General features: G+C 44.8%; 1 protein-coding gene across 1 annotated transcript; it reads right to left on the reverse strand.

Annotated features, from left to right (window-relative positions):
* Window positions 1-640: 640 nt before the first annotated feature.
* On the reverse strand, window positions 641-21,404 carry ISX (intestine specific homeobox). Its single transcript, XM_007953984.2, has 5 exons — window positions 21,377-21,404; window positions 21,008-21,244; window positions 7,916-8,067; window positions 5,846-5,962; window positions 641-895 (listed from the first exon to the last, which is right to left on the reverse strand). Exons 1-5 carry the CDS (start codon window positions 21,402-21,404, stop codon window positions 641-643), a joined length of 789 nt encoding a protein of 262 aa, XP_007952175.2.
* Window positions 21,405-22,195: the final 791 nt, after the last annotated feature.

Consider the following 22,195-nt stretch of genomic DNA (forward strand, 5'->3'; position numbering starts at 1 on the left):
CATGGATGAAATGCAAGGTCTTTGAGCAAGTGGTCAGCTTGCAGGAGAAGGTTGACATCATCCCTTCAACCAACCTAAGCTGAGCCCCTGGGGATGGGACCTGAGTTGTTCATCTCTGCATTCAGTTCCATTCACGGAGTGCTCAGCAGGTGCTCAATAAATGTGTTATGGATGAATGAATGAATGAACAAACACCTTTCTTGATCTCTGTGCCTCTGTTCTCTCCTGGTTCAGCTCACAAAAGTTAGGACCATAAGCTTCCTCAGAAGTCATCTTGTTCAGCTTTATCCTGTTACAGGCGAGGCCCAGAGGGGGAGAGTGGCCAGCTGGGGGTTACACAGCAAGTTTGAGGAGGCACAGGTATAATAGGACAATTTCCCCCTCTTTCAGAGCTCATTCTGAGACCTTACGCAGCCTCTGTCTTCTGAGCCAAGAAGGCCTCTCTGGCCAGGAGAGACGAGAACTCTTCTTTCTTGTTTGCCCCTTACTGCTGAGTCTGGGGAAATCTTCCAAGAGGCATCCTGGGTTATGGGCAGTCTCTGGAATGTGACACTGACTCCCCCAGTGGTCCAAACACTATCAGCACCACCTACCTTCATCTGGAGAAGAGAATGGCTCTTGGCGAGAGGATGTTTGGTTCCTATGTTGAAGTGGCACACATGCTGCCCCATCTGGGGTGTGGAGGTGGAAGAAGGTGGAGTGCAGGGATGCAGGCCTGCTGCAGGAGAGGGCCTGGGAGCAGCTGCATCTCCCGTGAGGGGTGTGGGATGAAGGTGATTTGAGCAGGGAACCAGGTTGTGGCCAGTTGGCTTTGAGCAAGTGGATAACCACCCATGGGTGGAACCAGCCTGAGTGGAGCCAGCCTGGGTGGAACTTCAGGCAACCACAGGGGGCCCTGTTGTAGAGAGAGGTCAGGAGAGAGAAGTGAGACCTCAACTTCACCCTGGGCTGTGCCTGCAGCTTCCCTGCTTCTTTCCCATGACCCTCGAAGCTCTAGGGGCCCGATTTGCCCAGATTTCCCCAGGTTTAGCACTGAAAGCATAGTGGCTAAGACACTTGCCTGCTAACCAGAAGGCTGGCGGTTCAAACCCACCAGCCACTCCTCGGAAGGAAGGTTGGGCAATCCTACTTCCGTAGTGATACTGCCTCGGAAACCCAAGGAGGGGTCACTATGAGTCGGGGCCGACTCGACGGCACATAACAACAACAACAACAGCACTGAAAGCCTGTGCAACCTATGCAAACCTGGATGGCTAGCCACTACTGCCCACAATCAGGGGGCCAGGAAACCTGGTTCTAATCCTGGTATATACAGCAACTGTTTCCATGGTAAAGTCACTTTGCTTCTCAGAGCCCAATTTCTGTCTTAGTAAAAATGTGTAATTTAAAAATCCTACCTGATAGAGTCACCGTGTGTATGTAGAGAGATCCTTGGGTGGTGCAAATGGCATGTGCTTGACTCTTAACCTAAAGGTTAGTGGTTTGTACCCACTCAGTGGCACTGTAGAAGAAAAGCCTGGCAATGTACTTCCATAAAGATTGCTGCTGTTGAGTTTATTCCATCTCATAGCAACTCCACGTGTGCAGAGGAGAACTGCATCATGGGGTTTTCAAGGCTGTGATGGTTAGGAAGCTGTCCTCCAAGACACCTCTGGGTGGATTTGAACTGCCAACATTTTGCTTAGTAGTTGAGCACTTAACAATTTGTGCCACCCATGGACTCCTCTGTAAGGATTGCAGCTAAGAAAACCCCATGGAACAGTTCTACTCTGTAATGCATGGGGTTAACCATGAGTCGAGTTTGGCTTTGGGTTTTTGAAGGTATGCTATTGTTAGGTGCCATCGAGTCAGCTCCAACTCATAGTGATCCCATGCATAACAGAAGGCAACACTGCCCAATCCTGCACCATCCTCACAGGCCTTGCTATACTTGAGCCCATGATTACAGTCACTGTATCAATCCATCTTGTTAGGGGTCTTCCCCTTTTTAGCTGTCCCTCTGCTTTACCAAAGGAGCTCTGATGGTGTAGTGTCTAAGGCATTTGACTGCTAACCACAAGGCTGGTGGTTGAAACCCACCAGCCACACCATGGAAGGAAGACCAGGCAATCTACTTCTGTAAAGATTTACCGCCTTGGAAACACAATGGGAGTTGCTATGAGTTGGAATCAACTTGCTGGCAGTGGGTTTGGTTTTTGGCTTTGGTCTGCTTCACCAAACATGGCATCCTTCCTCAGGGAATGGTCCCTTCTGACAACGTGACCAAAATAGGTGAGATGAAGTCTGTCCATTCTCGCTTCCAAGGAGCAATCAGGCTGCACTTCTTACAGAGCAGGTTTGTTTGTTCTTCTGGTAGTCCATGATATTTTTCAGTAAACTTCACCAACACCACAATTCAAAGGCATTCTTCAGTCTTCCTTATTCATTGTCCAGGTTTCGCATGCCTGTGAGGTGATTGAAAATACCATGGCTTGTGTAAAGCACACCTTAGTCTTCAAAGTGACGTCTTTGCTTCTTAACACTTTAAAGAGGTCTTTTGCATCACATTTGCCCAGTGCAATACGGCATCTGTTTTCTTGACTGATGTTTTCATGGGTGTTGATTTTGGATCCAAGTAAAATGAATCTTTGATAACTTCAATCTTGTTCTCCATTTATCTTGATGTTGATTACTGGTCCAGTGGTGAAGATTTTTGTTTTCTTTATGTTGAGTTGTAATCCATACTGAAGACTATAGGCTTTGATCTTCATCAGTCAGTACTTCAAGTCATCTTTGCTTTCAGCAAGCAAGGTTGTGTCATCTGTGTATTGCTGGTTGTTAATGAGTTTTCTTCCAATTCTGATGCCATGTTCTTCTTCATATAGTCCCACTTCTTGGATTATTTGCTCAACATACAAATTGAATATGTATGGTGAAAGGATACAACCCTGATGCACATACTACCTGATTTTAAACTTGACAATATCCCCTTGTTCTGTTCCAATGAACAGAACTTGGTCTGTGTACAAATTCCTCATGAGTACAATTACGTGTTCTGGAATTCCCATTCTTTGCAATGTTATCCATAATTTGTTATGATCCACACAGTCAAATGCCTTTGCACAGTCAGTAAAACACAAGCAAACACCTTTCTGGTATTCTTTGCTTTCAGCCAAGAGCTATCTGACATCAGCAATGATATTTCTTCTTCCACGTCCTCTTTGAATCCAGTTTGTATTTCTGGAAGTTCCCTGTCAATATACTGCTTCAACCATTATCAAAATCAGAATTTTACTTGTGTGTGATATTAATAATATTGCTCAATAATTTCCACATTCTGTGGGATCACCTTTCATTGGAATTGGCACAAATAATTGATCTCTTCCAGTCAGTTGGCCAGGTAGATATTCTCCAAATTTCCTGGCATAAATGACTAAGTGCCTCCAGCTTTACATCTGTTAGTTGAAACATCTCAATGGATATTCTGTCAATTTCTAGAGTCTTGTTTTCACCAGTCCCTTCATAACAGCTTAAACTTCTTCCTTCAATAGCATTGGTTCCTGGTCAGATGCTACCTCCTGGAACAGATGAACATTGACTTATTGTTTTAGGAATAGTGACTGTGCATTCCTTCCATCTTCTTTTGACACTTCCTGCATCATTCAACATTTTGCCCATAGAGTCCTTCAATTGCAACTCAAAGCTTGAATCATTTCTTCAGTTCTGTCAGCTTGAGAAATGCTGAGTTTTTCTTCTGTTTTGGCTTTACAACTCCAGGGCTTTGCACATTTCATTATAATGCTTTACCTTGTCTTCTTGATCCACCCTTCGAAATCTTCTGTTCAGCTCTTTTATTTAGTCATTTTTTTTCCCCATTTGCTTTAGCTACTCTCTGTTCAGGAGCAAGCTTCAGAGTCTCTTCTGACATCCATTTTAATCTTTTCTTCCTTTCCTGTCTTTTTAATGACCTTTTGCTTTCTTCATGTATGATATTCTTGATGTCATCCCACAACTCATCTGGTTTTTGTTCAGTTGTGTTCAATGCATCAAATCTATTCTTCAGATGGTCTCTAAATCAGGTGAGATATAATCAAGGTCATATATTTGCTTTTGTGGGCTTGTTTTAATTTTCTTCACCTTTGATTTGAACTTGCATATGAGCAATTGGTGGTCTGTTCCACAGTCAGCTCCTGGCCTTGTTTTGGCTAGATATTGAGCTTCTCTATAGGCTCATTCCACAGATGAAGTCAATCTGATTCTCATGTATTCCTTCTGGTGAGGTCCATGTGTTTATGTTGTTGGAAAAAGGTATTTGCAATGAATAAGTCATTGGTCTTGCAAAATTCCATCATGCAATATCTGGCTTCATTTCTGTCACCAAGGCCATATTTTCCAACTACTGGTGATTCTTCTTTGTTTCCAATTTTTGCATTTCAATCACCAATCAATATATCTTGATTGTGTGTTTGGTCAATTTCAGACTGTAGAAGAAATCTTCAATTTCTTCATCTTTGGCTTTAGTAGTTGGTGTGTAAATTTGAATGATAGTAGCATTAACTGACCTTCCTTGTTGTTGTTGTTGTTGTTAGGTGCTGTCAAGTCATCTCTGACTCATAGCAACTCTGTGTACAACAAAATGAAATACTGCCCAGTCCTGTGCTGGCATCATGATCCTTGCTATAGCTGAGCCCATCATTGCAGCCACTGTGTCAATCCATCTTTTTGAGGGTCCTCCTCTTTTCTGTTGACCCTCTACTTTTCCAAGCATGATATTTTTCTCCTGGGAATGGTCCCTTTTGACAACATGACTAAAGTAGGTGAGACAAAGTCTGGCTATTCTCACTTCCAAGGAGCATTCTGGTTGCATTCCTTCTAGGATAGATTTGTTAGTCCTTTTAGTAGTCCATGGTACTCTTAGCATTCTTCTCCAACACCACAACTCAAAAGCATCAACTCTTCTTCAGTCTTCCTTATTCATTGCCCAGCTCTCACTTGCATAAGAGGTGATTGAAAACACCATGGTTTGGGTTAGACACACCTTAGTCTTCAAGGAGACATCTTTGCTCTTCAGCACTTGAAAAAGTTCATTTGCAGCAGATTTGCCCAATGCAATACATCATCTAATATCTTGACTGCTGCTTCTATTGGTGTTGATTGTAGAACCAAGCAATGTGAAGTCCTTGATAACTTCAATCTTTTCTCCATCCATTGTGAAGCTATTTATTGGACCACTTGTGAGGATTTTTGTTTTTTCTTAATATTGATGTGTAATCCATTTTTGGAATGTAGTCTTTAATCTTCATCAGTAAGTGCTTCAAGTCATTCTCACTTTCAGCAAGCAAAGTTGTGCCATCTGCGTATCTCAGGTTGTTAACAATTCTTCCTCCAAACCTGATGCCACGTTCTTCTTCATATAATCCAGCTTCTCAGATTATTTGTTCAGCACACAGATTGAATAAGTATGGTGAAAAGATACAACCCTGACACACTCCTTTCCTGATTTTAAACCACATACCATCCCCTTGTTGTGTTCTAACAACAGCCTCCTGATCTATTTACAGGTTTCTCATGAGTACAATTAAGTGTTCTGGAATTCCCATTCTTCTCACTGTTATCCATATTTTGTTATGATGCACCCAACACAATGTTTTTGCGTAGTCAATAAAACATGATTAAACATCTTTCTGGTATTCTTTGCTTTCTGCTAAGATCCATCTGATATCTTTTCCTAAAATAATTCACCTTTCACTTTTTACTATAGACAGGGCCCCTGAAGTGTTTCCTCCCATCTGGGTCTGGATGGGATGTTCCCAGACAGTGGCCCTACCCCTCCCCACTCCACACCCCTGATGCTTCAGCCACTTACAGCCATATCCAGATTTGTCCCTGGGGCTAAGTCAGCCTCACTCAGCTGCTGTTGAGCACTGAGGCTGCCCATCTTCTCCTGCTTCCGCCACTTGGCTCGCTGATTCTGGAACCAGATCTTGGGGGCAGGAGGAGGGGAGTAGAGAGAAGATGGAGATAAGAGTAAGAGCTTTTATCCATCTAGTAACCAGTTAGTTAACCAGTGGCTGTCAAGTTGACTCTGACTCATGGAGTCCCCAAATGTGTCAGAGAACTATGCTCCATAGAGTTTTCAATAGCTGATTTTTCAGAGTAGATCATGAGAACTTTCTTCTGAGGCATCTCTTGGTGGATGTAAACCTTCAACGTTTTGGGGAGTGGTGAGGTCTGTGGTGAACCACAATATATGTGTCCAGTGGTTGTGTGTGTGTGTGTGCACGCGCTGCTGATGTCAAGTTGACCCTGACTCATGGCAACCCATGTACAATAGAACATAATGTTGCCTGGTCCTCCATCATCCCCACGCTCAGTGGCAGATTGGATCCTTTTGATCCATAGAGTTTTCATTGGCTGGTTTTCTCTTTTTGAACATTTTATTGTATTTTAGGTGAAATTTTATACAGCGAATTACTTTCCCAATCAACAATTCATGTACATACTGTGACCTTGGTTGCTACCTCTACAATGTGTCAGCACTGTCCCCATAGCCACCATTCCTTCCTTGTTTCCATCCCTCCAGTGCCCCTGCCCCTTCCTTGTCTTCTCATCTTTGCTTTTGGGCAAATGTTGCCTGTTTGATCTCGTACAGTTGATTGTTTTAAAAAACACAATCCTCACAGGTGTTATTGTTTATTTATATGGAAATCTATTATTTGGTGAGAAGGGCCCTGGTGGAGCAGTGGTTAAGTACTGAGCTGCTAACTGAAAGATCTGCAGTTAGGATCCACCAGCCATTTCACAGGAAAAAAGGTGTGGCAGGCTGCTTCCATACAAATTTACAGGCTTGGAAACCTGATGGGGCAGTTTTATTCTGTCTTATAGGGTCACTATAAGTCTGAATCGACTCAATAGCAGTGGATAGGTGACCTCTGGAGTCACTGGCTGATTTTCACAAGTAAATCACTAGGCCTTTCTTTCTAGTTCATCTTACTCTGGAAGCTCCCCTGAAACTTGTTCAGCATCATAACACCATGCAAGCACCCACTGACAGATGGGTGGTAGCCATGCTTGAGGTGCATTGGCCAGTGTTTTAGGCTCATCCAATTTCCAAGCTGGGAATCTTGTTTTATGTATGTGAGAGCTCCCAAGTTTTAAAACAATGTGCAACTCAAGTAAACCCAGGTGCTCTGGTGGTGTAGTGCCTAAGGCACTTGACTGCTAACCAGAAGGCTGGTGGTTGAAACCCACCAGCCACTCCTTGGAAGGAAGATTGGGCATTCTACTTCTGTAGTGATACCAGCTTGGAAAACCAAGGAGGGGTTGCTATGAGTTGGATCTGACTCAACGGCAGTGCATGTGCATTCCAGCTGACAGGCTACCCATTTGCAACCCCTGTGGGGGGCTCTGGGCATCTGCAGGTTGAACACCTGCAGTTCTCATGTTCATGAATGCTTTGATGGTCCTAGCATATGGCCAGTTGCGCTTGGTGATTCTGGTGAGGTGGAGTTGAAATCTAACTACTAAATGAAAGGTTGGAGGTTTGAATTCATGGAATAAAGCCTGGTGATCTGCCTCCAAAGGCCGCAACCTAAAGAGCACAGTTCTACTCTGGAACACATGGGGTCTCCATGAGTCAGAATCGACTTGACAGCAAGTTCCCTGCCCCGGCCTCTCCGCCCCCCTCCCCCAAGTAAAGAGAAAAGTCATGGAAGCAGAGATTGATGGTGATTATAGATGCTACCTCATTCCATTCTCACTGCAATGATCTTATAACCATAGTGACCTCATTTGCTGGAGAATAATATTTGGCAAATATGACTATACTTGTGGGATCAAGCCAATAGAGAATTTCAGATGGGGGCAGTCTTGCAAAATCCAGACTTCAAGGTGTCTTATCCACCACAAGTAGGGGCTGAAGTGAGGACAGCTGTACCTGAACTCTGGTTTCCGGGAGGTTGATCCTGGCTGCCAGTTGATTGCGGACATGGACATCTGGGTAGCGGGTGAAATGGAAGATCTTCTCCAGTTCATACAGCTGCTCCGTGGTGAAGGTGGTGCGAACCCTCCTCTTGCTCTTCCTCTCCTCTGTGTGGGAGTGAGCTCAAGTTGGGTCAGTGGGCTTGGAGTTAGCACCTTGCTCAGGCTTTTGTGTTGCTGTGTTCCTTTCTCTCAACACCTGCTTCCATGACCAGCTGAGTCTTGGCCCCCCTGGCTCCTTCTGGTTATTTCACAATATTTGCTTTTCTACAATTCTTTGTCTCTAGGCAGAGTTTGATTTTGGACATGTTGATTTGAGATGCCACAAGTCAGAATTGACTCTAGGGCAACTAACAACAACAAAAAATTGGCCATTAAAATGGAGCAGTCTCTTAGGGATTAAATTGTGTGTCTCCCCAAAATATATGTTGAAATCTTAATCCCTGTACCTGTGAATGTGGCCCTACTTGGAATAGGGTCTTTGAAGATGTTGTCAGTTAGACTGACATGAGGTCATACCAGAGTAGGGTGGATCCTAATTCTATATCACTGGCATTCTTGTAAAAGAGGAGAAGATAAGCAGAGACAGAGAGAAAAAAGCAGGATGTCATATGATGCTGGAGCTGCAAGCCTAGGAATACTTGGACTTAACCAGAAGCAGGGGGAGAGGTATGGAACAGACTCTTCTTCAAAGCCACAGAAGAAATCAACACTAAAGACACTCTGATCTCCAACTCCCAGCCTCCAGAACTGTGAGGCAATGAATTTGTTCTCTAATAGGCACTTACTTTGCAGTATTTTGTTATGGCAGCCAAAGAAAATACAATAAGCTATTGGATAGGCAGACGCATGTGCAACTTTGGAGCTCAAAGACAAGGTCAGAAATGAAGTTCAAATCTGGCAATTGTCTGCATATATTTGGCAATGGAACTGCTTAGATGAATTCACTTAGAAAGTAAAGGTGGAGAAGAGCGACAGGTCTAAGGGAAAGCCCTGGGGCCCTCCACTGTTTAGAGGTTCTGTAGCAGAGCATGCAACAAAGAAAACCAAAAGAGGAGTTCACAGGTCAGAGGAAAGGAAGGACAGTGTGGTATGGGCATGTGGTGAAGAAATATTTCAAGAGAGAAAACACAATCAGCTATGTCCTGCTGCAAACAGATTGTGATGAAGACAGAAAAGTGGTCATTGAAGCTGGTCTCACAGAGAATCTTAATGAGAGCAGGGCACCAACCAGGCCCAGTTTTCTCTGTTGTAGAAATGACATTTCATGGTCTGCTTTTGGTCTCACTTCCTCCCCTTTGTTGTTAATCTATTTTTCATCTCCTCAGTTCACTTTCACTGACTCTTGGAAGCTTCTTGGGGATTGCAGACAGTGTGGTTTCCAACATTCTTATCTACTAGAGCAAGCTTTGGCTTGTGAACCACATTTGATGGGACAGTCTGAGCTCTCCCTTTCTCTTTGTAGCCCCTTCCTCCTTCCCCCCACTGCTTCCTCCTCCACTTTTACTTAGAGATATTTATTCTATGTCTAGCGCTGGTGATGTGCTTAAGGGATAGAGTTGAAGCCAATTAGTATAGCTGTAGACAGAGATGGCAGGTGCTAACAAGTTCTCAATGTCATCTCTTCTCCCAAGAACTCAGAGGCAGTAAAGCCAGTCCTCAGGGTACAAAAATGAAGACAATGTGCTGACAGTATCCCATTCATTCCTTCATGAGGTCAGCATTTTAGATGGTGATAAATGACACAGTACAGTTCTACAGGAAGCTATAAAATAATTCACAGAAGGGAAGACTTGAGTTGGCTGGGCAAAGTGGGGTATCAACGACAGCACAGGGTTGACGTTCTTCTCAGAATATAAAACTATGGAACAGGACATGCAGAACTGAGACTACAGGGTATAGAACGAGAATACAGGAAATTAAACAGGATGGAGAATGAAGGATTAGAAACAGAATGTAGATGACAGCTAAATGATAAGCCACGTCTTCATTTTCCCTCAGAAGGAAACTTAGGCAGATCAGGGTTTATGACCAAGAACTTAACAGACTTCTTACTAAGATAATTATCCCAAAATTTATTTGTGCAACTAAAGGAGCAGATACTAAGAAATATATGGATTTTCCCTATTCCTATCTGAAGGGAATATGTCTGAAGGGGCATAACTTGGAGAGAGAGTGAAGGAGAAAAGGAAATAAACCCCACTCTGCATAATGTGACTGCTGACTTCATGGAGAGAGGGCTGCCCGGTAATTTATAGGCCAATTACAAAAAATGTCTTTCTTCATTCTCACAAGGATTGGACTATATATTCTTGGAATAAAGAATGAGAGATGATGATGATGACGATGATGATAAGGTATAGTGTGCACGTGTCTGTGTGTATGTGTGTGTCCAACAGCTTCAGTGATCTCTTGGGAGAACAGAGAGGGGTGCCTACAATTAACACTGGTGGGGAGATGGAGGCGGAACCCCAAATGGACTATCCTGCAGGTTGTAGAGCACCAAAGTCTCTCCCCTAGATTGACCAGGTTTTCTTGCAATGTTGACAGTGCCAATTGTCCCCATACAGCCCCTCTTGGAATGGCCCATAATGAATGACCCCAAATTGAAGAAATATAAAAAGGAGTGGAGGTAAAAGTGAGAGAGGGATTCTGAAGTCCCTGTGGTTGGGGGTCCCTGAAATATAACTGGAGAGACCCAATCAAAAGGTCGAGAGCAGTTTTAGGAGAGGTAGATAGGCTTGAATGTAGAGTCAGGGGAATGACTTTAGGATATGAAGCTTTAACTCCTTAGAGATACATTGTCAAATATGATACCCACTAGCTACATGTGGCTATTTAAATTTTCAACTGATTAAAATGAAATAAAATAAAAATTTTATTCCATAGCCACACTAGCCATAATTCAGCAGCCTCATGGGACTAGTGGCTAACATATTGCACAACCCAGATGTAAAGTATTTCCATCACTGCAGAAAGATCTATTGAACCCTACAGTAGGAGAGATTTTCCTCTTGGATTCCAGACTCTAACTTTTTAAGTTCTCCTCCCATGCTGCAATGTTTTCTAATTGACACAAAGTATCTGACATTTCTTGACAAGGATTTACTTTTATTTGGATCCACAATCAATGCCCATGGAAGCAGAAGTCAAGAAATCAAATGATATATTGCACTGGGCAAATCCACTGCAAAAGATCTCTTTAAAGTGTTCAAAAGCAAAGATGTCACTTTGAGGACTAAGGTGTGCCTGACCCAAGGCATGGTATTTTCAATTGCCTCATATGGATATGAAATCTGGACAACACATATGGAAGTCTAAAGAAGAGCTGATGTCTTTGAATTATGGTGTTGGTGAAGAATATTGAATGTACTGTGCACTGCCAGAAGAACAAACATGTCTTTGAAGAAGTACAGCCAGAGTGTTCCTTGGGAGCAAGGATGGAGACACTTTGTCTCACGTACTTTGGACATGTTATCAGGAGGGAGTAGTCCCTGGAGAAAGACATTGTGATTGGTTACGCAGAAGGTTAGTGAAAAAGAGGAAGCCTCTCAACAAGTTGGACTGACACAGTGGCTGCAACAGTGGCCTCAAATACGGCAACAATCATGAGGGTGGCACAGGACTGGGCAGTGTTTCATTCTGTGACCATACATAGGGTCCCTACGAGTCAGAACCGACTTCACAGCACCTAACAACAACAACAAATCAGACACTCAGTGTGGCAACTTTGACAGTGTTGGGGAAGCCAGAAGTATAGGGAGAGTGAGAGGAAAGATGGGCTGCTCTACATCCATCTCCCTGCAGGTGTCCAGGGACAAGGAAAAACTTCAGTGGAGGGGATGGTGCCCAGGATCTCTGGGTGGTGGCCTAGAGCAGCATGAACCTGCCCATGGTCAAGGGCAGGGTGGAGATAGAGAAGAATGGAGGGGATGGCTCAGCAAGGATGGAGATCAAGACTTCTACTTCCCCTCCATATGCCAGAGGAGGCTTCTCTAGGAAGGGGGAAGGAGGGTGCCTGAGAAGGCTGCTGTCTGGGCTACAGAACACTGTGGGTTATAAGAGAGAGAAAGCAGGTGAGGGAAGGCAGAACAACATAAATGGAATGTGGATCAGAGAAGAAGGTAAACACAGAACCCAGCACAGAATTGTGGAACCAGAAGAGACTGGAAATAGGAGTTCCATGTTGATGGAGCGGCCCATGCAAGGGATAAGGTTCTTAATAATCAGGAAGGGGCCTGCTCAGAGCAGACAGTGAAAGTGTCAGGACCCATTTTTTGATGCACAATGGACCATCCTGGAAGGAGCATTGCATTGACAGTGAAAAAATCCTTGAGTTTGCAACCATGCCTAGCATCTCCCTAGAAGGCTCTTGGCACAGAAGTAGAACAGTGGGTGGCCACAGCACCACCCGCCCACTGCATCTGGCCAAGGGCACCCAGGGAGGGATTGGGGCCTATGAGGAGAGGGTGGAGGGAGCAGCAGGGAACAGCCACCCTTTAAAGCTGCTCCTTTCCCTGTTATTAATTGTACGAGCTGGGAATCACACTTCAATGGGTCTTCAAAGAGAATGAGTCAGCAGAACTTAATTAAACCTGAGCCGTTTAGCACATCGATCATAAGAAATACACAATTTACACAGGTGATTAGGCCACCTAATTATAAACCCATGTTTCTCCCTGCCTGGCTCCCTCCTCTGATTGCTCCTTCTTTTTGTTCCGCTAATTGGCACTGGCTGCTTAGCTAAAGGTCCAGGGGGACTTGGCCACTGGGCAACATCTCTGGGAAATGAGCCTTGTCCTCCTAAGGTGGTGAATTCACTCTGCTGGTGATTAAGTGCACCCTCTGGAGCCCCTCTGGAGGCTAGGACACCTCTTGGCACTTGAGGAGTTGGGTACAGGCAGGAGTCTTCATAAGGAAGACCTGTTGGTGGCCTTTTCTCTTTCTAGTTGGCTCTCACACTTCCCCTGGCTTCCCATTGCCCATAAGGGACAATGGGGAAGCTCCTTTGGTTGGCATTCAAGGCTCTACACATCTACCTTTCTAGCATCATCTACATCTCTCCCTAATACTCATTTTCGATATTTCAGTCTCATCTGGCCACTTTTTGTTAGCCACTGTTGAGTTCGTTCGACTCTTCGTGACTCCATGCACAATGGAATGAAACAGTGTCCAATCCCCAGTTGCAGATCACAGTTGTGATCCATAGAGTTTCATTGGATGATTTCTGGAAGTGGATTGTCAGGCCTTTCTTTCTGGTCTTTCTTAGTATGGAAGTTCTGCTGAAACCTATTCAGCATCATAGAAACACACCAGCCTCCACTGACAGATGGGTGGTGGCTGGGAATCAAACCTGGGTCTCTGGCATGTGAGGCAAGAGTTCTACCACAGCCCCCATTGGCCCACTCCTAGGTTCCCCAAACTGACCATGCTCTTTTATGCTCCAGGTACTTGTTCTCTCTACTCCTTGTCCTCCTTCTTGTCTAGTGAATTCCTACCCTTCCATTAAAGCTCCAACCAATCATTCGCTTCCTTCTCTCTAAGGCCTGCTGTGAATTGCCACATTGAAATCCAACAGTATTTAAAACATTTATTATTCAAAGTGCTAAATGTCAGCTTTTAAGGAACCAGACCATGTTTATAAAAAAAAAAAATCTCTCAGTTTCTTACTTATCTATCTGTCATCTGTCTGTCTATTTATCTATCTATCCTAATAATGATTATTACTGAGTGTTGAGAAGGTAGATTTTTAGTTATATTTTCTTTTATCATCTCCTTTTTTTGTTTATCTGTATTTTCTGTGCTTCTATAACAAGCAAGGATTACTTGCATAAGTAAACAGCATAAAAAGAAAACAGTGAGGGTGGAAAGATAAGAGAATAAACAAATCATTAAGAGAAACAACTGAGAGAAGGTCATTGAGATGCTCACGAGCAAAGGACTTGCTGATCCAGCTCCTAGGGATGACTGGTTTAGTGCCCTGTCTCGGCAGCCTAAGGAGTGTTCTCTTCCAAGAGTACAGACTGCTTTTATAATATTTTTGATGCCTGGGTTTCAGTCAACATGTTCTTGTACACAAACACACACACACACACACACACACACACACACACACATACTCCCTCCCTCCCCATATTACATTTACATGTCTTTTTTAAAAAGCAGTAGTACCCTTTGTTGAAAGGAAGTCATATGGGAAACCCTTATCAAACAAATAGCGGTAGAGCTATCTTTATGTGGGGGCACTCACTCGGTCTCCCCCTCATCCAAGACAGCTAAGATGCGTGCATCTCAGTGGGAGCCTGACGCTCCCCAACCATAGGTTTTACAAGTCTGATGTACATAAACAAAGGCCAAAGTCCTTGGCTTGGCCCGCTTGGCCAGCAGTCTACCTTACCTGGCTCATCTACAACTTTGATCCATGTTTCTTATCCTTCAGTCACACTTAATTTCTTACTTTTTCCAACAGAATATTCTTTTCTATTCTTCTGGGCTGTTCTGTATCCTTTTCCTCTGTCTGGCTACCCTCTCCCCTTCTTTGCCTGATTCTCATCTAAAATGTCACTTCCTCTCTGAAGCCTTCCTTGATAGCCATAAGCAGAGTCAATGATTCCCTCTGAATTCTCCAAGCACTTTGTCATGTTTGTATGTTGTACTTTTATCATTACAATGTGCTTCATATGATACGGTATATAGGCCTGGCAAGACTGAAACATGGCAGCGGGCTCAGATTACTGTGACAGGTAGCAGCAATACATTGACTTCATGTGTTTTGTGTGCTTCATGTGCTATCATATTTCAACAGTTATAACTGTTTTCCTCGCTGGGAAGTTGTGAGGATGTGTGTTTGAGTGCTCCTTTCCCCATTCCCCTCACCATCCATACTTGTAACAATGCAGGGAGTGGGAACAGTCAGACAACACAAACTGCCCAGATGGAGGATGTTTTAGGGTGTAACACAGGAAATGTCATGGAACTTGTTTTTATTTAATGGAGGAATTCATATTTAGTTACTCTTCCTGCTAAGAACTGAAATGGAATTTAACTATTCTCCCTGCTAAAATGCATACAGAGGGCTGATCCAAGTAGCAAGTGTGCAGAGCACCCAAATTAGAGATAGTTAAAGCAACAGGGCCTTGAAAACAGGAGGGAGAGCCATTTCTGGGCAACAAAAAATTATCAACTGCGATGGCATAAGGAGTATCTGCTTGCAGGCTGTTTATGTGTGCACCAAACTCTCCAAGAACACCATCAATAAAGAGGAAACTTTGAGAGTTCTATATATGGAGACCGAAAATAAACTAAGAAAAGATTATATGGGTCCTGAAATAAGACACCACCATCCCGGTATAGAACAGTGTGGGAGAGAAGAGGATAAACACAAATTAACTCCAGACCATACATGAGCACACACACTGTTCTCTCAGCCACACCCTCTGGCCCCAATTGGACACTTTGGAGGTGGCCTCCTTCCTCAAGTTTGGCCAATGAGTCTCTGCTCTGAGACTTTTGGATCTGGGACTGGAAAGAGCTGGAGGGCAGTCACTGGAGGCTGAGGTAACAGGTGGGGACTATTGGAGAATGCCCATTGGCCGTGAGAAAGACTGAGTCAAAGTGTAAAGAGAAGCAGCTGGAGAGACGTCATGGCATTCCTGGGTTAGCTCCTAGTGTGGCTGAAGCTTGATTATAACTTCATCCTTCCATGGAAGTAGATTGCACAACCTTCCTTCCGAGGAGTGGTTGGGCAATCTACTTCCGTAGTGATACCGCCTCAGAAACCCAAGGAGGGGTCGCTGTGAGTTGGGTTCAACTCAATGGCAGTGTGTTTGTTTTTTGGTTTTTATGGTTTAGTTTGGGAACCTATTTCTTAATATTTCTTCAAAAAAACACACTTCCTTCTCTATTTTAGCTAACTTTAGACAAATTTTCCTAATTGGAACCAAAGAGTTCTCATTAATACTGACCAATGCATACTTTCCTGCTTAAAACCCTGAAATGGTTTTTCATTCCCCTTGATATACAAGGCAAAAATGGAAATCCTTATCATGGCTTACAGGACTCAGCATGGGGTGACCCCTTTCTAGCTCTCAGGCTTAATCTTGCACCCTGAGTGTCTCTTCTACCACTACATCCTTGACCTTGGGGTTTCCTCTGCATGAAATGTCCTCCCCTTCAACCATTAACTCATACTCAGCTTTCACATTGCAGTTCAACCACCACCTGCTCTGGGAAGCCCTCCCTGACCTCAATGAAAAAGACCTTAGAATAGGTCCTTCTAGTACCACATCACCCACCTTTTCAGCACTAGTCACAGTTGTAACTGCACTTTCATTTGTGGTGATTTGATGATGATTGGGCTCCCCTGCTAGACTGCAAGCTAGCTGAGGGCAGAGGCTGTGCTTTTGTTTTGCTCTCTGTACCACCCCCAAATCCCAACCCTTTACATTCCTTTTTTTTCCTTAAATGTGGAGTTGACTCAGTGACTCACTTCTAACAAATAAAATGTAGTAAATGTGATGTTATGTGATTCCTGAGACTAGGTTGTAAAGTATACCGTTTCCATCTGACTGTCTCCCTCTTGCATTGCTCACTCTGGGGAATACACCCACCATTTTGTGATGACACTCAAGCAACATTTGGAGAGCCTTGAGGTGCTAACCAAAAGGTAGGTGGTTAGAACCTGCCAGCTACTCCATAGGAGGAAGATGAGATAATCTACTTCCCTAAAGATTTACAGCCTTGAAAGACTGTGAAGGTCACTGTGGGTTGGAATTGACTCAATGGCAGTGGGTTTGGTTTTTTTTTTTTTTTGGTTACATGGGGAGGAACTAAGGTTTCCCAACAATAGCCAGTAACTACTTGTCCACCATGTGAATGAATGACCTAGGAAGAAGATCCATTAGCCCCAGTGTGGTCTTCAGATGATTGTACCCAAGTATCTTTACTGTAACCTCATGAGGGACCTTGAACCAGAACCATCCAGTTAAGTCACTCCCGAATTCCTGATCCATAAAAACACACTGAGATAATAAATGCTTATTGTTATTTTAAGCCATTGGGTTTTGGAATGATTTGTAATCCATTGATAGATATGCCTGACAGGCAGTAGATGTTCAGTAGCTATTTGTTGTGTATTGTTTTTGTTATGTGCTGTTGAGTGGTTTCCAAGTCACAGAGACCCAAGTAGCAGAGTAGAACTGCCCCACAGGGTTTTCTAGGCTATAATATTTATGGGAGCAAATTTCCAGGTCTTTCCCCTGAAGAGTTGCTGTTGGGTTTGAACCACCAACATTTCAGTTAGCAGCTGAGCACTTAACTGTTGTACTACCAGGGCTCTATTTGTTGCGTACCTGGATGAATAATATAAAGCCTAAATAGAATCTAATTTATAGGCAATTCTTTATCTCCTCTCTTCTGCCCACTTAGGCTTCTCCTAGCTCTGACAGTCTGGGGTCCTATGATTGTAACAGATGCTGTCAATGTTCTGTTTGTGTCCCTCAGACCGAGGTAAACTTCCTAGGTTAGGTCAACTTCCTACTGCCAGAATCTGTATTTCTGAGCCAAAGCCAGGAAGTGCCAGAGAAGTAGTGTCACTTCTCCTCTCCCTCACCAGCTCTCAACCAGTGACTAATATTGTCATTGAATTGTCTCGACTCATAGTGACCCCTCCTTGGGTTTCCGAGGCAGTATCTCTGTGGAAGTAGATTGCCCAGTCTTCCTTCTGAGGAGTAGCTGGTGGGTTTGAACCACCAGCCTTCTGGTTAGCAGTCAAATGCCTTAGGCACTTCATCACCAGAGCTCCTAGGGAGTATAAATACCCCAACTCCCTTGCCTCCCAAGTGGGCTATCTCTGTGAAGTGTATTTACTCCATTCCAAAAGGGATCTAAGCTTCATCTGACCACAGAGGTCACTGACTGGCTTAACAGCATACTCTGTATTGGTTGCCTTCCTTTCTTGTATAATTACACTACTTCCTGCTGATATTCCTTGCACTTTTGGAATGAATGAAAAAAAACAGTTCCAGTCCAGTCAATTTTGCCTCATGGAAACCCCACATGTGTCAGAGTAGAACAGTGCTTCAAAGATGTATTTCCAAAATGGTCATTTTTCTTCAAAAGGCAACTCTGGATGAACTTGAACTTCCAACTTTTCAGTTAGCAGCTGAGTGCATTAACCATTTGCACTACCCAGGAACTCTCCAAATAAACTACAGATCCTTTCCTTAGGGTTTGTTTTTTTGGGGACCCACAGTAATATAACATTTTATAGCAAACAGGGGCCATGACTTATACTTCCTTGACTTGCCATAGGGCTTAACATTGAGCTGGGTTCTTAATTCTAGAACCAGCCTCCAGGTGCCTCAAGCCCTAAAGGAATATCCCATCAAGTTAGATTGTAGTTCTGGTGACAGACAGAGAGAGGGGGCCAGTGGAAGGAGACCAAGCACATGTATCCTGGGAGAAGCAGAATCTTCTAGCTCCATGTCCTTCTGCCCTGCTCCTGTCTGTTCTGATGGAAGCTGTTGGATCTCAGAGCCAGAGGTGCTAATCACAAGGCAATGAGCTAAGTTATAGTTCTTGGCCACACCCTCAGCCAGGACTTCCTCTCCCACTGCACAGAGCAGAGCAGCTGTCATGGTTCCTGGCAGTGTTGGGGAGGATGAGAAGAGTGAGGGAAGGAGAGAGAGCAGTGGGAGAAAGAGAAGAGGAAGAAGAGGGGGACTGAGAAGAGAAAGAGGAAGAAGAAAAGGAGAAGGCATAAAGAAATAAGGGAGGGGAGGAGGAGGGCAAGAAGGAGGAGGAGAGAGAGAGGGAAAGAGGTGGCTGTGGCTTCTGAAGAGCAAAGAGACAGTGGCATTTAAAGGGCAAGAAAGGCTTGGAACTGAGGAAAGCTCCTTGTGCTTTGAGGGTAGAGCCTGAGGGGCAGGAAGGGTATGAAGGGGGAAGAGCCTCAGGTTCATGAACAGGGCCAATCTGTGAACGATGTGTAGTACCATGAGCTCATATTATAGGGCAGAGATTGGTAAACTAAGACCTGTGGGCCAAATGTGGCCCACTGCCTGTTTTTGCAAACAGAGTATTATTGGAACACAGCCACGCACAATCATCTTCATGTTGTCTATAGCGACTTTCAAGCTGGGACTGCAGAGCTGAGTAGTTGTGAGAGAGATCATCGTATGGCCCACAAAGTGAAAATATTTACCATCTGGACTCTTACAGAAAAATGTTGCCAAACCCTGCTATAGAATGTTCCTCAAATTCAAACAGCTCCACCAGACCTGTGGCCAGCTCTATCAGACAGAGTGGGCAGAGGTCAGCACTGCTATAAGGTGTATTCTCCTCGCTGCTGGCCCCACCCCTGCTCCAGGTGGACAGACCCTATGCTTGGTTTTATTCACTGATATTGGTTTACTCAGCAGGGGTGGTCCCTTCCTTGACATCTCCCTCTCCCCTTCTCCCTGGGGACCATGGTTTCCCTGCAGCAGGTCATTGGGAAAGGTGCATGGCTGCTCTCGACCTTCCCAGGGTCTGAGCCTTTAGTATAAACAGGCTTCCTCTAGACTGGGTCTCCCTTGAGCTTGTAGGGTCTTTGGCTACAGGGCATTTTCTCTCTCAGGAGAAAAAGGAGCTGTGGTGGTGGGGTGGTTAAGACATTTGGCTGTTAACCAACAGGTCAAAAGGTTGGTGGTTCAAACTCACTAGGTGCTCTATGGAAAAAAGATGAGACAGTCTTCTTCCATAAAGATTTACAGCCTTGGAAACCCAATGGGACTCTCAATGAGTCAGGATTGACTTGATGGCAGTGAGTTTGGTGTTGGGTTTTGTCAGAGCTGGAAAGGACCACAGGGGCACTCTAGTTCTGCCCTTCTACATTACAGGTAGGGAAGGTGAGGCTCAGAGAGAGGGAGTGCTTGTCTGAGGGTCTCCTGTGGGTTGGGACCAGCTCTGGTCTGAGAGCCCAGGTTCCTTGAATTCCAGCTCACTGCCCTCCTCACCCAGCAGAGTTCCATAGACTCTAGATTGTTTGTGACTTCTACAAATTACCTGTGAGGTCTCTAACACATTGGCATGCCAATTGTGTTATAATTTGCTTAGTGGTTTCCCAAATAGATTTACTTGTTTTACTTAAATAAATTTATTTTTAAAGGAAGCTTCCTATAATGACCATAGATGGATGTCCACTATCACTTGTCAAGAATGGAAGGTTTATGGAGAAATAATTACAGAACTATTGATCTTTGAGCCACCCCCAAAGTCCCATGAAAGCTGCCAGTGTGACCTTCGCAAAGCCTTTGGAAATGCTGAATTTCAGCATAGTTGGAAAATATATGGAATTAAACAATTTAAGAATGATCTAGAGTGGAAGGTGTCAGGCTATCAGGGTTTAATTCTAGTGGTGGCATAGTGCCTAAGGCATTTGACTGTTAACCAGAAGACTGGAGGTTGAAACCCACCAGCCACTCCTCAGAAGGGAGGTTGGGCAATCTACTTCCGTAGTGATATTGCCTTGGAAACCCAAGGAGAGGCCACTATGAGTCGGGTCCGACTCAACGACAGTGAGTTTGGTTTGTTTTGGTTTTATTACTGAGGTAGTTTTTGCAGGTGATATATCTTTCTTCTCCCCTGGGTTTCATCTTCTATAAGGTGGGGCTGATATTTTCTGAGGCAGCCTAAGTGACACAGAAGATTAAGTGCTCAACTACCAACAGAAGGGTTCTCAGTTCGAACCCATCCAGAGGCACCTCAGAAGAAAGGCCTGGCAATCTGATTGCAAAAGATCACAGCCTTGACAACCCTGTGAAGCACAAGTCTATTGTGATAGACATGGGGTTGAAATCTACTCTGTTCCAGTTAAATATTACCTGCCTCACAATTGTGATGAATAGGGTTAAAAATAGCCTTGAAAATACATGAGGACCACAGGGGACTATCCAAGGTTAAGTATGATGGTTATTTTGGCCAGCACTGACTAAGAGTCTCCCTACTTGAGTGGAGCTGGGTCATGGAGCATAGGAAATAGACAAAGAAGTGACCAGGAGGCACTTACCCTGGGGCTGGTCATGTGGGGGCGTCTCCAGCCTGGAGGCTGTGGCTGTGGCTGGCTCGGTGCCCTCTCCCCCTGCCCCTTTGGTCCTGACCACATTGCTCTTCTCAGTGGGCCTCTTTAGGATTTCCTCGATGGAGAAGGAGAGGCCCAGCTTCTTGGGGGTGTCACAGCACCCCACGCTCTTCCTCTTCATGCCCCTGCAGGAAGCAGGGCCCACCTTGGCACTCTCTGTGGGTCCTGGGAGGAGGGATGGCAAGGGAGGGAGTTGGGCTTGGTGTGTGCCCAGCAAGAATGTTCCCTAGAACCTTTTGGGATCAAGAAGGGGAGCAGAGGTGGAGAACGAGGAGCCTCATGTTGGGGTGTCCAAACTGGAGTCTATCTCCTCAGGGACTTCCATGATTCATTTCACAATATCCTTAGATCAGGGCTGGAGATCACATCAGAAAAGGCTGGTCGGAAGGTTCTGTATACTGTGTCTATGGGCTCAAAGCCCTCACAAGCTAGATGCCAAGCCAGTCACCATTGCCAAATTGGGGTTCATCTTGCAGCAAAGAGTCTCCTTGCAGGCAGTTGTTTTCCAATCTCCAGCTCAGGCCCCAAACCCTGGGGTCAGTCCCCAGTGGAGAGCAGGATAGAGTGGGCAAGACCACAGTGGCTGGAAGGGAGAGAGTATCTGCCCCCAGAGAAGGCCAGGAGTCTGTGTGCCTACCTTTGCCCTTTCTCTCGATTGAGGTGTTTTCCTGCTGGCTCCGGCTGAGCCTCTAGAAGGCTGGAGCACCGCCCCAGGGCCCTGGTAGCCAGCTCAGTCCTTTGCCACCCCGGAGAGTGGAGGGTGTTCCTGGAAACTCTCCTGGCCTTTAGTTTGGTTGCTTCCAGACTCAAACACAGGCCTTCTGGCAAGCTTGTGCTTCTGCTGGGCTCCAGGTGGAGGCTAAGGAAGGGGCCTGATGGGTTGTTGACAGTCCATCCCCTTCTGGCGACAGGTCTGGGCTGAACAATGGTGTCAGAACCTTCCCAGACTTCACTTGTCTGGCCTTGACTTTCCTCTGTTCTGCCCTTTTATTCCTCTGGCCTCATTTCACAAGTTCATCTGTGGGCTCCTGGCATGCGGTGCCCCTCCTTTCCTTTTGGGGTCCTTTCTGCTTCTTTCCTGCTTACAGCCCCTTACCTGTGTGCCAGTGTGGCACT

Source organism: Orycteropus afer, unplaced genomic scaffold (genome assembly GCF_000298275.1).
Source record: "Orycteropus afer afer isolate SDZICR_OR568_19922 unplaced genomic scaffold, OryAfe1.0 scaffold00421, whole genome shotgun sequence".
In the NCBI taxonomy this organism is placed as follows: Eukaryota; Metazoa; Chordata; class Mammalia; order Tubulidentata; family Orycteropodidae; genus Orycteropus; species Orycteropus afer.